The sequence below is a fragment of the Globicephala melas genome, chromosome 8, assembly GCF_963455315.2.
Source record: "Globicephala melas chromosome 8, mGloMel1.2, whole genome shotgun sequence".
Taxonomy (NCBI): Eukaryota; Metazoa; Chordata; class Mammalia; order Artiodactyla; family Delphinidae; genus Globicephala; species Globicephala melas.
Window position 1 is genome coordinate 7,544,447 of NC_083321.1, and position 14,730 is coordinate 7,559,176.

Genomic DNA, 14,730 nt, shown 5'->3' on the forward strand with positions numbered 1-14,730 from the left:
GATTCACACAGCCATCTCAGGCACATCTGTATGCTTGCAACATACCTTCACTCCCCGGGACACACCCTCTCCTCCTAGCTGCATCCCACCCCCATCATTAAGCACCACGTTCCCTTCTTGGTCCTGAGCTCTTTGCCCCAGGCTTTGATGTGCACGACCACAGCCCCTCCAGGTCTGGCCCAGCACTCAGCCACACCTGCCGTCCTCAGAACCTTCCCGTTTCTAGGCGCTCCACCCCCCAGCACTAATCCTACACTCACACCCTGCCTGGTGCCGGAGCCATGCTGTCCATTTATTCCCAGCCCTCATGGGGACACCCCGACCCACAGTGCGAGCCCACGCCACCCACCCTGCTCCTCCGTCTGCTGGGGTGGCTCCCGGCCTGGCCCCGTCCACACCGGTGGGCTATGGCTCTCAGAGACTCATTCAACAAATAATCTGGCATCTGCATGACACCTTGCCGATCCTTGATCCTTACAAAGCTGTCTCTGCTGCTGTCACGCTGGAGTGGGGTGAGAGTGAGGCCGCCTGGGCTCAGCTCTGCCCCTCTGTGAGCCTCAGTTTCCTCATCTGTAAAATGGGGTTTCCCATACCTACCTCATGGGGTTCTTTTGAGGACTAGACCAGATGATTATGCTGACAATAATAATAGTAACAACTGTATCTACAGGCATACTTTGTTTTACTGCGCTTCACAGATATTGCGTTTTTTGCAAATTGAAGGTTTGCGGCAACACTGCGCTGTCAGATGGTGGTTAGCGTAATTTAGCAAAAAAGTAATTTAAAATTAAGGTATGTACATTGCTTTTTAGACACGATGCTATTGCACACATGACTACAGTATCATAGACTATGGTATAGTGTAACTGGGAAACAAAAAATTCGTGTGACTTCCTTTATTTCAATATTCGCATTATTGTGGTGGTCCGGAATTGAACCCGCAGTATCTCCAAGGTCTGCCTGTACTCTGTACCTACTGTGAGCCTGGCTCTGTGCTAAGCACTCTGTGAACTTTGTCGTATGCCCCCGGTAAACGGCAGCTATTTCCAGCATTATCATGGCACGCGTGCACACACCTGTCACGGGTACCTTTAGGAAAATTCCCAGGCACCTCCTGCTTACTCACAAGTCTACCCCTGGAAACCATCTATCCTCTGCATCGCTGGGGTGTACCCACCTGCGGCATCATTCCTCAGCTGTGCATAGCACAGGGTGGGCACAGGGGTGAGCTCACTCCTTTCACTGACTACCCCCAAGCTCCTAGGCACCTGTGCTCCGGCTCCCACTCTGCCGAGTCATTCATTTGCACCTCGGTCCCCAGCCCACCCGTCTCCTCAACCCCCCACACCTGGCAACAGCTGCCGCTCTTGTGCTCAGCCCCCTTCACGAACACCTGCTCAGGGGGACCCTCGCACACACCTGCCCACTCCCAGCCGTGCTGCTGTGGGACCTCCACTAGTCTCCAGACCCATTCATCCCTTTCCCACCTTCCCAGGTAGGAGGAGGTGCTCAGCAGAGTGGAGGAAGGCTCAGCGGGCAAAATCTGAGTCCCAGCTCTGCCACTGACAGGCCGTGTGACTGTGGGGATTCTGCACCCAGTCAGCTCCCTAGCACCCGCTACCCACAGGTGGACTCTGCAGCCTTGAGCCAGCGGTGATGGGAGCTGGAGGGGGTCGGGGTGGGAGTGACTCAGCTGCTCTCAGGATCTCAACTCTTTCTTCCCCCACAGAATCCTGTCCCACAGAAATGGGCACTCAGAGGTCCCTTCTCTTCTCTGAGTGTCAGTTTCCCCATCTGCCAAAGGGGGCAGTTATAAGGCCTGCATTACTTACTTCTCTCATCTGGCCTTGGTGAGAACCAAAGGAAACAAGAGACACATGGAATTTTGCAAACTGTAAAATGATGAGAGGAGGAGTTTTAAAAGTGATTATTAATACAATACCTACTTTTCCACTTTAGTCTCTGCTAGGCACTGTTTCAAATGCTTTACATATATTAACTCAATTTTGACAGCACTGCTAATATCTCTATTTTACACGTAAGGAAACTGAGGCCCAGAGAAGCCAAGCAACTGGTCCGAGGTCACACAGCTAGAAAGGGGTAGAGCTGGAAGGAACCCAGGCCCTTGAGTCAGTGCCTCTAATCACTGCAGTATCTCACTTTTGCTTTTGCCCTCTGCCGACATGTGGCTGGACTTGGACTTGCCCAAGGTCTTCCCTTGTCACTTCTAGGTCATCAAGCGCTGGAAGAAAGGAGGAGGAAGAGGGGGTGGGGCCTATTCGCAGCCCACCAATCCTGCCTGAGGTTTTAGGGAGGAAACAGGACCCTCCAAAAAACACCTTGTGCAACTGAAAGGGCCCTCAGAGCTCAAGCACTTCGATGCCCCCTCCCGTATGATTCAAGAGCCCCTCCTGAGCATCTCTGAGCAGTAGTCATCCTTTCTCAGCTCACACACCTCCACAGACTGGGAACTCACCGCCCCCCCCCTCCCGGAGGCAGCCTACTCCACTGTTGGCTGTTTCGCATTGCCGGCAAGTTTCTCTTTAGCTCGAGCCAAAATCTCCCTCCCCATAACACGTACTCTCCCACCTGTCCACGGGCTGCCTTCTGGGGCCACCAGAATGTGTGTAAACCCAGCTCTTCCTCCCTGATGTCTGGGGGAGGCCCCTGCTGTTACACTCCCAGCTGGCGAGAGGGAGCTGGTGTGAGGAGAGCCAGAGGGAGGCTGGTGTTCCCATGGCTGGAAGTGTGTGTGTGTGTGTGTGTGTGTGTGTGTGTGTGTGTGTGTGTGTGTGTGTGTGTGTGTGTGTGTGTGGTGTAGATGTGGCCAGAGAAGGGGCTGAGTGGATGCTAGGAGAAGACCCCTGACCAGGGGCTCTGCCGGGATGGGTGCAGACGATCTCACCCTGGAATTCACATCCATTCACTCAGTTTGTGCTGGTGGTATGGATGGGGCTAGGCCTTTGGTCAGGCTAGAAGACCCGGGAGTAGAATAGTGGATACAGGGGAAGCATCTAGAATGGGAGGCCAGCGACCTTGATTTTAGCCTTGCTCTTCTCTATGGCCCTGGGTCAGTCACTGCCCCTCTCTGGGACTCCGTTTCCACCTCAGAGAAAACGAGAGGGGTAAACTCCATGAGCTCTGAGGTCTGTGTCTTTCAGCCCCCAGGGCAGACTCGGAGTCTGGATGGTCTGAAGAGCGCAGGGGCCCCTGTGAAGGTTGGGTCGGAGAAGGGTGAGCTCTGTGGCCTGTGCACAGTGCAGGGTAGAAGGAAGGCCATAGATGCTGGAGCCAGCCGGCCCCGTACCTGCACTTGGGCAAATGAATCCATCATTTGAAGCTCAGAGTCCCTGTTTGTAAGCCTGGGGTGACAAAAATACCTCCTAGAACTGGAGGATATGTAAGAACGTGCATGTGGTGGTCCAGCCTGGCACCCGATGCACAGTGGGAAACCCCGAAGTTGCAGCCCAGATGCCACACTGGCACTGGCCTGGCCATGGGAAGATGGGGAGGAAGCCGCCAGCCTAGGAGGACCCAGGAAGAATCGCTGGGACAGGATTCTGTGGGGGAAGAGAGTGGGCTGCGGCCCTGAGTGCAGCTGAGTCACCCCACCCCCAACCTCTCTAACTCCCATCACCGCTGGCTCAAGGCTGCAGAGTCCACCTGTGCGTAGCGGGTGCTAGGGAGCTGACTGGGTACGGGATCCCCAGTTACAGGGAAGAGGTCTGTTCCCCAGAGGAGCGGTGGCCCTGGGCCAGCAGTGGCTGGCAGTGTGCACTGCACTGACATCAGTCAGCAGGCAGGATATCCCAAGGCTGCTCTGGCAATGTCCCTGCACTGGCAGTAGGCACTGGAGAAGAATCAATCTTGGGGAGCAGCACCTGGACACTGTGGGTGCAGGGGGGCTTCCACTGTACTGCATGAGCCTCGGGGAGGAGCCATGTACAACTCCAGGGACACTGTTTACCTGATGTAATTGTGCAAGGCCATGGCCCTCGCCCACGGGGAGGAGACCTGAGGCCAGAGAACTGCGTACCAGGAGTTGAGGAAGGTTGGAGCCTCCTAGGTTAGCAGGAAGCCCCTGCGTCCTGGGAGGAAGGGTGGGTTGAAGGCTGGGTCAGCAGAAGCTTGGTCCTGGGGAGGGGGGAGTCTGAAGGGAGGGGACAGGAATGGTGAAGAGCAGCAGGTTTCCTGGGAACTGTAGGGTGGCGTGGGGTGGAAAGGACCGGGTGTCCGCTTAGCTCACACTCCTCTTGGGGCTATCTCTGCCTCGCAAGCCTGAAGCTGCCTCATTGGTCCCTGGGTCCCTGGAGAGAGGACGCAGGGAGGGCTGGGGCTTCCTCCTGGCCAGCTCTGCAGCCCCTGTGCCCCTGGCGCTGAGCTAGGCAGGCCTGTGCTGCAGAGCTGCAGGCTGTGGGGAGAATGAGTAATGAGCTTTGAGGGGCGGCAGGCCCAGACCCTGCCCCGGCTCCTCCCGGAGGCACCGCAGAAGCCCAGCCTCTGCCCTGGCAGGCGCTAGCAGGCACGTGCCTGCGCACAGCACCCCCTCCCTTGTCACACTCTTCCTCCACATCTGGGCACACAAAGACTGATAGAGTCATCCCCTCCTGGACTCTTACCCACTTTGCCACTGCTGCTCCCATCCCCCAGCCAGGTAACATTCCTTCCGGCTTTTAGGACCTAGGCGACTGCCTCCCAGCCTCTGGAGGCCGCCTCATCAGCCTCCACTCTTTCTGTCCTCTGCCAACTTCCTGAATGAGGGAGACCCTGACCCTTGGCTTTGCCGGCAGGAACCCCTCTGCCACCCTCTAGAAGGTGGGGGATGTGACTATGACAGAGGGACTGGGCTGGGGGTGGGGCAGGGGAACTAATCCCCTCCCTTTCCTGAGCTGAGGAGTGAGCGGACAGCAGCACGAAATCCTATTCCCTCTGCCAGCAGAAATCGATAGCTAATTAATTCCCTCCCCAAAATAGTGTCTGGAAGAGGGGGTGGGGGCCTTGCTCAGAGGCAAGGCCAGACTGAGACTGAGACCCTGGGTCGGGGAGGGAGGGAGGTTGCCATTCTCCGGCCTCCGGAGCCGTGCCTCTGCTGGGGGTCTCTGGCTGCTCCTTCTGAAGAAGAGGGGGAGTTTGGCTTTTCCCTCCCCCAAGCCTGAGGGTCCCTCTCCCCTGCCCTGGGCTGGGGTGAGGGTGCATGCGTGTGGGGGTAAGGGCGTCAATCAGGCTGGGAGCAGGTGCTGCATTTAATTTGATTGGCTAATTAGCCCGCGCATGTTAATTATCTCTATTACCCAGTGAGGAGAGGCAGTGGCAAAGCTATATATAACTGCAATAGTGTTTGGAGAGAGAAGGGACTGCTTGCCTGGAACACCTCCCTCCCTGGGGCAGCCCTTGGAGGGGTGCTGGGGCAGGACACTTGAGACCCTCTTGGAGCCTGTAGGAGTCGGGGGGGGGGCAGCAGTCAGAAGGAGCCAGATGGAAGGACCTGAGAGCTGGATTTGGAGGGTCTCTTGGAGATGGCTCCCCAAACTCTCTCTGTTGCCAGCCTCCTGAGGCCTTCTCTGCCCATCTTCTTTCTGCATACATATCACTCCAACCATCCTGCCCTCCCGTGACTCTCTGCTCACCCCCCTCACTCTGGCCTTTTCGGGGGGTCCCTAGGTTTCTCTCTCCCCCTTCATACCCCAACTTCCTCCCATGTAGGGAGGAACCACACTCATCCAACCTTCTCTCTCTCCAAGTCGCCCCTCTTCTCTTCTTTTGGTTCACACCTCTCTGAACCACACCCGTGGCTGCCCTGTCCTTTGTCTCTTTCGTGGAGTTGCTGGAGTCAGACCTATGTGGATCTAAGTCCCAGTTCCCTGCTGACTGGCTGTGTGACCTTGGGCAAGTCCCTAGACTTCTCTGTGTGGGCTTCTCCAATGGTTAATGGGAATAATGGGACATCCCAGACTGATTAAGTAAAATGACATTTGTGAAAGTGCTCAGCATCCAGGGCCTTGACAAATGCTGTTGGAATTTGGAATTTAATTTTCTCTGTCTTCTCATTCCTTTTCTCCCCATCAGGCCACCTTTCTCCTCAATTACTCTTCCTTTTCATGCGATTTCTCTTCTTCCTCACCACGCTCCCCTTCAATCTTTCCCTGTCTCTTCCTAAACTATGGTCCTTCTCTGCTTCTCTCTCAGGCTTCTCCCCACCTCTTTCCCTTCCTCCCTCCCCAAAATAAAATCAATGCAATATTCAGGAGGGTTGTTGGATATAAATAATTACGACTCAGAGTTTAACGAGATGCAAATTCCCCTCCCCGGCGTGGGGTATAAATTGCTCTCTGACAGCCCGTTACAAGGGTAATCATTTCAGAAAGGCAATTTTATGCAAATGAGGCTGCCTGCCTCCTGGTGGCTCCCCCAGGCCTGGATGAGGAGGAGGGTGGAACTGAGGGGTGAAGAGAACCCAGTTATCGGAGCAGGTCTCAGGCTGAAGACTGGGAGCTGGAGGTTGGGGGTGACAGACACTTAGGTTCAGGAATGACCTGGGCTGGTGAGCAGGAGGTTGGGGCCCAGGAAGGGGTGAGTGTGGTTTTGGGGTAAGTGGAGACACGGAATCAGATGCCTGTCTCTTTGCATGGATGAAGAGGGCTTGGGGTCTGGTTGCCTGGGTCCTGGCTGGTTTCTCTCCCTTGCCCCCTTCCAGCCAGGTTACCCAGTGATACCATTGACAAATTGGCATTTAATTAATCCTAATGAATTATTTAGCAACTTCATTATCCAGCATCAGGAACTGATGAGAGAGAGCCGTGGCTGGTGGTGGGAGCCACGCACAGGGGTTGGGTGTCTCAAAGAGGAAGGGGCTGTGGTCACCAGCTGAAGGAGTCTTTAGGCCTCATCCACAGGAGCTGGCCCTGGTCCTGATGGGAGGCGGGGGTGAGGGCATCTGGGTTGGGCTCCTACTGGACACGAAGGTGTTACCTCCCTACCTGTCTACATCTTAAACCAATAATGCCCCTAGCGAGTGTCATCTCCCCCACCCCCAGGGTTGAGCCCCCAGTGCTCCCGTCATGGTGGTGTCTCTTGTTTTGAGACCCTCTCCAGGTCAGTCCTAAAGGGAAACAGTTGAGCTCTTGCTGGTGTGAGGGGGGAGCCAGACACCGACACCTCCCCTCCTCCGAGCCCCTCATTAACACTTTCCTCTCCATTTCCCCGCAGGCATCCCTCCCCCATCTTCCGTCGGAGCCCGCAGCAGGGGAGGGGCGCCTCCGCCTCAGTCCGTGGAAGCCGGCACCTGGGCCTCTGCTCGCTTCGCCCTGCGGCCGGGCCCATGGCACTGTGAGCCGGCGAGGGAGCCCCGCTCGGCGCGGGGGGTGCCCGGCCCCCTCCCCGCCCCATGAGCCCGCGGCTCTGAAGCCTGAGCGGGGCCGGGGGCCGGGCGGGGCCGGGGCCGCCGGAGGCATGGCGCCTGGGAACCCGTGGCGGCCGCCGTCGCTGCCGCTGCTGCTGCTGCTGACGCTGGCGGCGGGTGCGGGCGGCCTGGAGTTCGGCGGCGGCCCGGGGCAGTGGGCGCGCTATGCGCGCTGGGCCGGAGCGGCGAGCAGCGGCGAGCTCAGCTTCAGCCTGCGCACCAACGCTACTCGCGCGCTGCTGCTCTACCTGGACGACGGCGGCGACTGCGACTTCCTGGAGTTGCTGCTGGTGGAAGGGCGCCTGCGGTTGCGCTTCACGCTCTCGTGCGCCGAGCCCGCCACGCTGCAGCTGGACACGCTGGTGGCCGACGACCGCTGGCACATGGTGCTGCTGACCCGCGACGCGCGCCGCACAGCCCTGGCGGTGGACGGCGAGGTCCGCGCCGCCGAGGTGCGCTCGAAGCGGCGCGAGATGCAGGTGGCCAGCGACCTGTTCGTGGGAGGCATCCCACCCGACGTGCGACTCTCGGCGCTTACGCTCAGCACCGTCAAGTATGAGCCGCCCTTCAGCGGCCTCTTGGCCAACCTGAAGCTGGGCGAGCGGCCCCCCGCGCTGCTGGGCAGCCAGGGCCTGCGCGGCGCCGCAGCCGACCCGCTGTGCGCGCCAGCGCGCAACCCCTGTGCCAACGGCGGCCTCTGCACCGTGCTGGCTCCCGGCGAGGTGGGCTGCGACTGCAGCCACACGGGCTTCGGCGGCAAGTTCTGCAGCGAAGGTGAGTCTGGGGGGAGCCCCCGCTGGGTGCCTGGGCGCGGAGTGAGGGGCGGAGAGTTGTCTGGGCCTGTAGGCTCAGGCATGGGGGCGGGTGAGAGTGTGTACCAGCACGCAAGTTGGGAGGGGCGTGTGAGGACGCCTGTCCCAAAGAGAGGGCGCGCACGGTCAGCCGGTGAGCTGCAGGAGCTGCGGGGTGCTGAGGGTTGGCGTGGGCGTGGCCGGCCTGCGGGTGCCGTGTGGGCGCGGCCCGTGTGGGCGCGGCCTCGTGAGCCCATCCAGTGCCCCTCTCCCTGTCCCCTAGTGAAGGTCCTGTGACGACCTGTGGGTAGGACTGTGTAGTCAGGTCCAGCTAGCGAGAGGATGAGGACCGGCCCCTGCAGGCGTGTGGATCGGGTGGGTGACTGTGAGGCGCCCGTGAGGGCTGGTGGATGTGATCTCTGTGGGCGGGGCCTATGTGATGCAGTGGGTGGGGCCTTGTGGGTGGGGACGGTGGGAGTCCTGTGAAGGAGTCCTGAAGACGGTGTGTGGGGCTTGTACCGCTGGGAGCTGCGTAGGGCTGTGAAGGAGAGGGTCGGCACGAGGAGGGGGCGGGGCCTGCGTGGGCCGTGGGTGGGGTCGGTGCGGGCGGGGCCTAGGAGGCGGGCGCGTGGTCGGCCCAGGAGGGCGGGGCCGCAGTCTGAGGGTTAGCGCGTGGGCGGGAAGTACTGTCTGAGAGGCCGGCGCTGTACCACAGGATGAGGGCCCCGGACGGAGGGCGGTTGGCGCGGCGAGAAGGGCAGGGCGGCGCGTGCGAGGGCGGATGAGGGCGAGTGGGGTTCGCCAGGGTGCCCGCACGCGCCAGGAGGGCGGGAACCGAGTGTTTTGAGCGTGAAGGAAGCCCGAGGGACAGGGTGGCTGAGGCCTCTCAGGCTCGTGACTAGAGTTGCTGGTTTCGTTGACGGACAAAAAAAATGGCTGGTCGTCTCTGCCGGGTGAGAAACTGGAAGTGGAGGCCTCTGTTTAAAACACTGGAGCCCTCGCGAGCGTGGGGTTTGGAGGGGTGACTGGAGGGCTGGAGAGGAGTGGTGAGGACTCTGGAATATGGAATTGGGTGTGGAATTGGGACTTCAAAAGGAGGTCAAAGGAGGGAGAGGTTCCGCAGGCTCCCGGGCGGCCAGAGGCTGCAGTGGGCGAAGTGAGGGGACAAGGTCGAGGGTGGCGCCAGGCCTGGCGTGGGCTGTGGCTTTAGAGGGGGTGGGGGAGGAGGGATTTCGAGGCCCCTGTTGTGCTTTGGTCTGGCTGGCGAGTCAGGGAGAGGTTCCCCATCAGTTTGGGGACGGGGCGCGTGCGTCTCCTGGTCTGTGGCAGCCGTTTTTTAGCAGATGTGTGCAGACAGATGAGCGTTCCGCTCCCCCAGCACCTCTAGAAGCTGGAGTACTTGGCAGTTGCGTGTGTGTCTGCCCTCCAGAGGTAGGGTCTTTGAGGAGTGTGTGTGCCCACAGACCAGCACGGCCCTGGGGCTGCTTTGGGGATGGTGTCCTACTGGCTGGGACCTGCCTCCAGCCATGGGAGGAGCCACATCTGCAGGTGTGGCTCTGGGCTTGGGAAGTGTGTATTTTGATTATGTATCTGCAGTTGTGGTAGAGGAATATATAAGGAAGGTTTTGGATGGCTCTTGGGAGTTGTTTGTACAAGGTTGGGGGATGTATCTTCAGGAACTATGTGTATTAAGTGAATCTGACACCTTCTCACCTTTTCTCCAAGGAGTGCAGGTGCTCCCTAAACTGTGAAATCGTGTGTCTGTGCGTGTTTGCTTGCACGCGGTGGTGCGTGAGTCTGGCAGTGTGTATGTTACGTGTGAATGGTCTGTTTGAAAAGTAGTGTTTGCAAATAGAAGTGCTGTGCCTAGTAGAGTGAGCAGTACACAAGTGTAAGGGTGTGGGTGCTTGTGTAGGTATCCACGTGCATGCATTTTCATGTGAGATCTCAGTAAGACACCTGGACTTTATGAGGCATCTTTCATGACCTTTAACTTGATTCTCTGGTCCCTATGACCCCTCCCCTCCAAGCCTTTCTAAGAAAATAGGATGAACCACCCTTCTAACTTGATGGGAGGGAAATTTGAGCTACAGAGAGGCTACTGGTCCATGGTCTCACTGTGGCAGAATTGGCCTCGGTGTATGAAAAATGCAGCCAGAGGCCCCCTGGTCAACCAGAGCCTTTGTATTAATTCCCTGAAAGGGTTCATTGGCCAGAGGCTCCCAGTAAGCCCTACAAGATGTGCGCTTCTGGACGCGCGTTGTGTGGTTGTGTGTCTGCGATGTGTTTGGGTCCCTGTGTGTGACAGGGATGGTTGTATCATGTGTATATGTGATGGGTGTGTATCAGCTGTATGTTTGTGGCAGCTGTGGTAGAGCTGTGAGAGGCAGTTGCGTATCTGACCCACTGTGTGTGTGTGTGTGTGTGTGACATCTGTGGAAGGAGTTGTGCTTTGTCTATGATAAACAGGGAGGGATATTCATCTGGCACTCCGTGGGTGTTTGATAAAGATCTGTGTAATGACTGAAGAGATATTAACAAGTATTTGATAGAATAAAGGCTTGGAGTAAGGCTGTATGTGTATATGAAACGATGTATGTGTGTGTTTTCAGATATATGTTGTAGGTGGCCATGGTGGTTATAAACACTGATTACATCTGGCGATGACAGGCACAGTGACAACTCTACTGATTCTCCTCCCCACCCATGACCTCATTCCCTCCCCTTATATTTGTTCCTTACTTCCTGGGCAGCTTTTGTAATATCCTGTGCTCATTACACTTCTTCTAGTACATTCCCATCCAGCCAGGGAGGACAGGAATGAGCTTCCACCCTTGGGTGTTGGGGTTAGGGTTGGAAGATTTTTAAGGGGAACAGGTCTGGCTCCAGATGAGGGCCAGAGTCTTCAAGCTTCCCTGGAAGTTACATTTACTTCATTATTATCTGCTTTGAGTGGTTCGCAACTTCTTCTGAGATTGGGGACATTTTTTTTTTTTTTTTTTTGCGGTACGCGGGCCTCTCACGTTGTGGCCTCTCCCGTTGCGGAGCACAGGCTCCGGACACGCAGGCTCAGCGGCCATGGCTCACGGGCCCAGCCGCTCCGCGGCATGTGGGATCTTCCTGGTCCGGGGCACGAACCCGTGTCCCCTGCATCGGCAGGCGGACTCTCAACCACTGCGCCACCAGGGAAGCCCCCAGGAAAGCTTTTAGATGGCTTTGATGTTATATTTGCCATTGTGGTTAATCAAATATACATTAGGAAAAATAGTTTTAGCTTTATATGCAAGACATGCCAATCTGCCTTCAGATATTTGATGTGCATATGGATTTGTGGATCCTTTGGACCACGCTCCCCACCCCACCCCCCCCCCCCCCCGCCCCCTGCCCTGCTGATGCCTTCCTGGGACCGCTGACTGAGAACCTCCATGCTAGGAAATCTGTTTCTTTTCTCTGGGGCTCTGGCCACAGGTGATTGAAGGCAGAGCTAAGTATGAGTCACTGAGTGTGTATACTGCTGCTGATTGTCTGCCGAAGTGGGGATCAAGTAGGCTGGGATTTTGCATTGGTTTACGTGTGAACTCCGCCTCATGTCACTCGTGTGGGGAGAAAGGGCTGAAAAGTGATCAAGGAAGAAGAGTATGCAGGTGTGTGTGGGATACCTCGAGTGGAGTGGGGATGTAGATGTATACGATGGTGCGTACCTCGCTTGGGGGAGAAATGAAACCAGTGGTAATGCGTGTGTTGGCAGGGAGATAGACGCATGGGTCTCGTATTTTGTAGGTTTGTTGGCAATTTAATTCAACAGATTGTTGTCAAGTCCTCCTTGGTGATAAGCCTTGTGTTGGGGGCTGAAGGTGAGTCAGACATGAAGAAGACACTGCTCAGGGAGTTGCCTGATTAATTGGGGAAGCAGATGAAAAAGCAGTCCAGGGTGTGGTTAAGAGCACAGATGCTGTAGTCTGGCTGTCTGGGCAGTGACCTTGGACTTAAGCCGTCTCTGCCCTGGTTTCCTTATCTGTAAAATGGGGACAGTAATAGTACCTACGTTACAGAGTTGTTATGGAAATTAAATTGGCTAATTCACATAAAGTGCTTAGAATAGTGCCCGGCACGTAGAAAGTGCTCAATAACAATAGCATGGCATATGCAGTGAGATGCAGAGATGCAGTGAGGCAGTGTAGCTTAGTGATTAAAGCGTAGTCTTCTGAGGCTCAGATCTGGGTTTAAATCTGATTTCTCTACTCACTCGGCCTGTGAGTCAGATGAGTACTAACCTTCCGACTAATTTTTCCTGACCTGTAAAATGGGGATAAGCGTGCTTATCTCACAGGTTTGTTTTGGGAATGAAGTGAGTGTCTGGTACATAATTAGTGGTGTAAATGGTAGTTGTTATTTATAACAGAGTACTCTTGGGGTTTTGAAGAAGGGGTGAATTTACAAGTCAGGGGATTAATAATAAAAGGCATACTATTTAAGATTGGCCTTGAACGTTGATCAGTAAACTTGGTGTGGGGAGGTCACGCTAAGCAATGGAACTAGTGAGGACAAAGGCGTGGAAGGGGGAAATGTACATCATGTCCTTAGAGGGGCACCAAGGAGTACAGGGAAAACAGTGGAATCTATAGCAGGAGAAGCAGGATGAGGCCAGGTCTTGGAGTTTTTCTTTTTTGGGGGCGTGCCGTGAGGCTTGTGGGATCTTAGTTCCTCAACCAGGATTGAACCTGGGGCCCTGGCAGTGAAAGCACTGACCACCAGGGAATTCCCCAGGTCTTGGAATTTTGACTTAAATCATTCACCTAACATTTATTGGATGCTGTGTATAGAGTATTGGTAAATGGAGCCACAAAAGAATTTTGAGCAGGCACGTGAATAAGAAGAACTGTGTTTTGGAAGCTGGGAGTGAAGGGTAGAATGGAATATGGAGGGCAGAGTCATGCGGTGGAGGGATCAGTGGGAGATGGTTCAGGAAAGGGATATTGGGGCTCTGACCCTCGGCTGTCTTGGGGACTGGCAAGGAAGGGTGGTGGCGGCAGTGGTGGCAGTAGCAGCAACAGTGGCTGAGAGCTTTTGCTGAGACTGAAGCTGCAGGACTCTGCTTTTCCCACGTGGAGGGGCAGAGGTGATGAGGTTTCAGGTTTGCTTGCTCGGAAGGATGGCGGTGGGAGTTGCGGGGAGGGAGAAGTTGGGAGGGGGACCAGGTTTGAGCCACAGGTCATGCACCTGTCTTGGTGTTCCTGGACAGAGGCATCCAGACAGTTGGAAGTGTGAGACCAGAGCTTTGAGTTGAAGGTGGGCCTGCAGGTAGAGACCTGGGAGCCACGTGTGTGGAGAGAGTATTTGAAGCTTTGGGATCAGATGAAGTGGCCAAGGAGAAGGTGAAGAGACTTCAGGGGGGCTCATTTGGGAGGAAGAGGGAGAGGAGTGTCCGCAGACTCAGGGAAGGAGCAGTTAGAACAAAAAGTAAATCGGATCACACAGTCAAGGGAGGAGAGAGCGGGGCCTCACAGCTAGTGGGCATTTGCTGGGTGCCTTGAAGGCATGACCACCCCGTGAGATGTAAGAGCTGGGATCTGAACTGAGCTGACTCCGGGGCCCCCCACCTTCTCCATGCTGCCTCCGAAAAGGAGAGTCAGTCAGTCAGCTGTGTCCGTGGATGACCTGCATTTGGCTTACTGGAGGTGCCTAGGGACAGCGTTTCATTAGAAACCAGCAACCACCCCAGATTCCTTGGGCCACAGCTTCTCCTTTCAGCCACTATGTGATGAGGGTGTTCCTGTATTTGTCGTCCCAGCAGTGAGAGAGGGCAGTGGAAATCGATCAGGAAACTCACAGGCTTCCGGAGCCCGCGGGGAGGAACTCACCGTGGAAAGTGGGGCATTATCCCATTAAAATACACCGCTCACTAGCATTTACAACATTACAGATGGAAATCTTTTAAAAATACGTTGCACACCTTTCTGCCTCCCTAAGCATATTTGGAATGTGATTTAACCTTTTTGGGTGACTCAGGATGTCTCTATTCCCCTCAGGTATTGCACCGGACTGTCACACAGTGGTTCCTTTGTTGAGGTTTGTCCCTGCCTGAAATGATGCCTGACTTTTGAGTTCTTAATGTTAGCTTTTTCTAGTTTTTCCACCTCTGCCCTGAGGAGGAGTTGTCAGGTAACAATCCATATCCCTCTCTCTCTCTCTGTTTGTGAACTTGGAAATCAGCATTCCCAGCATGTTAGAATTGGATGTCGCTAAGAAGGAATGGATTCTGGGTTGGGTCTGAGAGGCTCTCCTATGAGAAAATAACAGTTTTTAATGCATAACTGTTATCGTGTCAGTTTTGGCTGCTCAGAACTGTTTCTTTTCTTTGGTTCTGGTCTTCATCCCTGTCCTTGATAATGAATCTGCTGGAATCCCCAGTTCATGTTAGCCAAGGCAATGCCATTTATGCCCTCGGGGGAGGCACTCAAGACCTGTGTGTATGAAAGTTGAGTAAATGAAGTCACATATGTGGAATCACTCTGTCAGCTCTAACATCTAATACCTGTG

At 55.6% G+C, this 14,730-nt stretch overlaps 1 protein-coding gene across 30 annotated transcripts in view; it reads left to right on the forward strand.

The window, feature by feature from the left end:
• NRXN2 (neurexin 2) overlaps positions 1–14,730 on the forward strand; it is a 108,860-nt gene that overhangs the window by 2,349 nt on the left and 91,781 nt on the right. For all 30 annotated transcript variants that reach the window (XM_060302985.2, XM_060302998.2, XM_060302999.2 and 27 more), the window contains exon 2: positions 7,207–8,173. In XM_060302985.2, coding sequence (XP_060158968.1) covers positions 7,450–8,173 — 724 coding nt within the window. In that variant the 5' untranslated portion in view covers positions 7,207–7,449. The remainder of the gene's footprint in view (positions 1–7,206; positions 8,174–14,730) is intronic.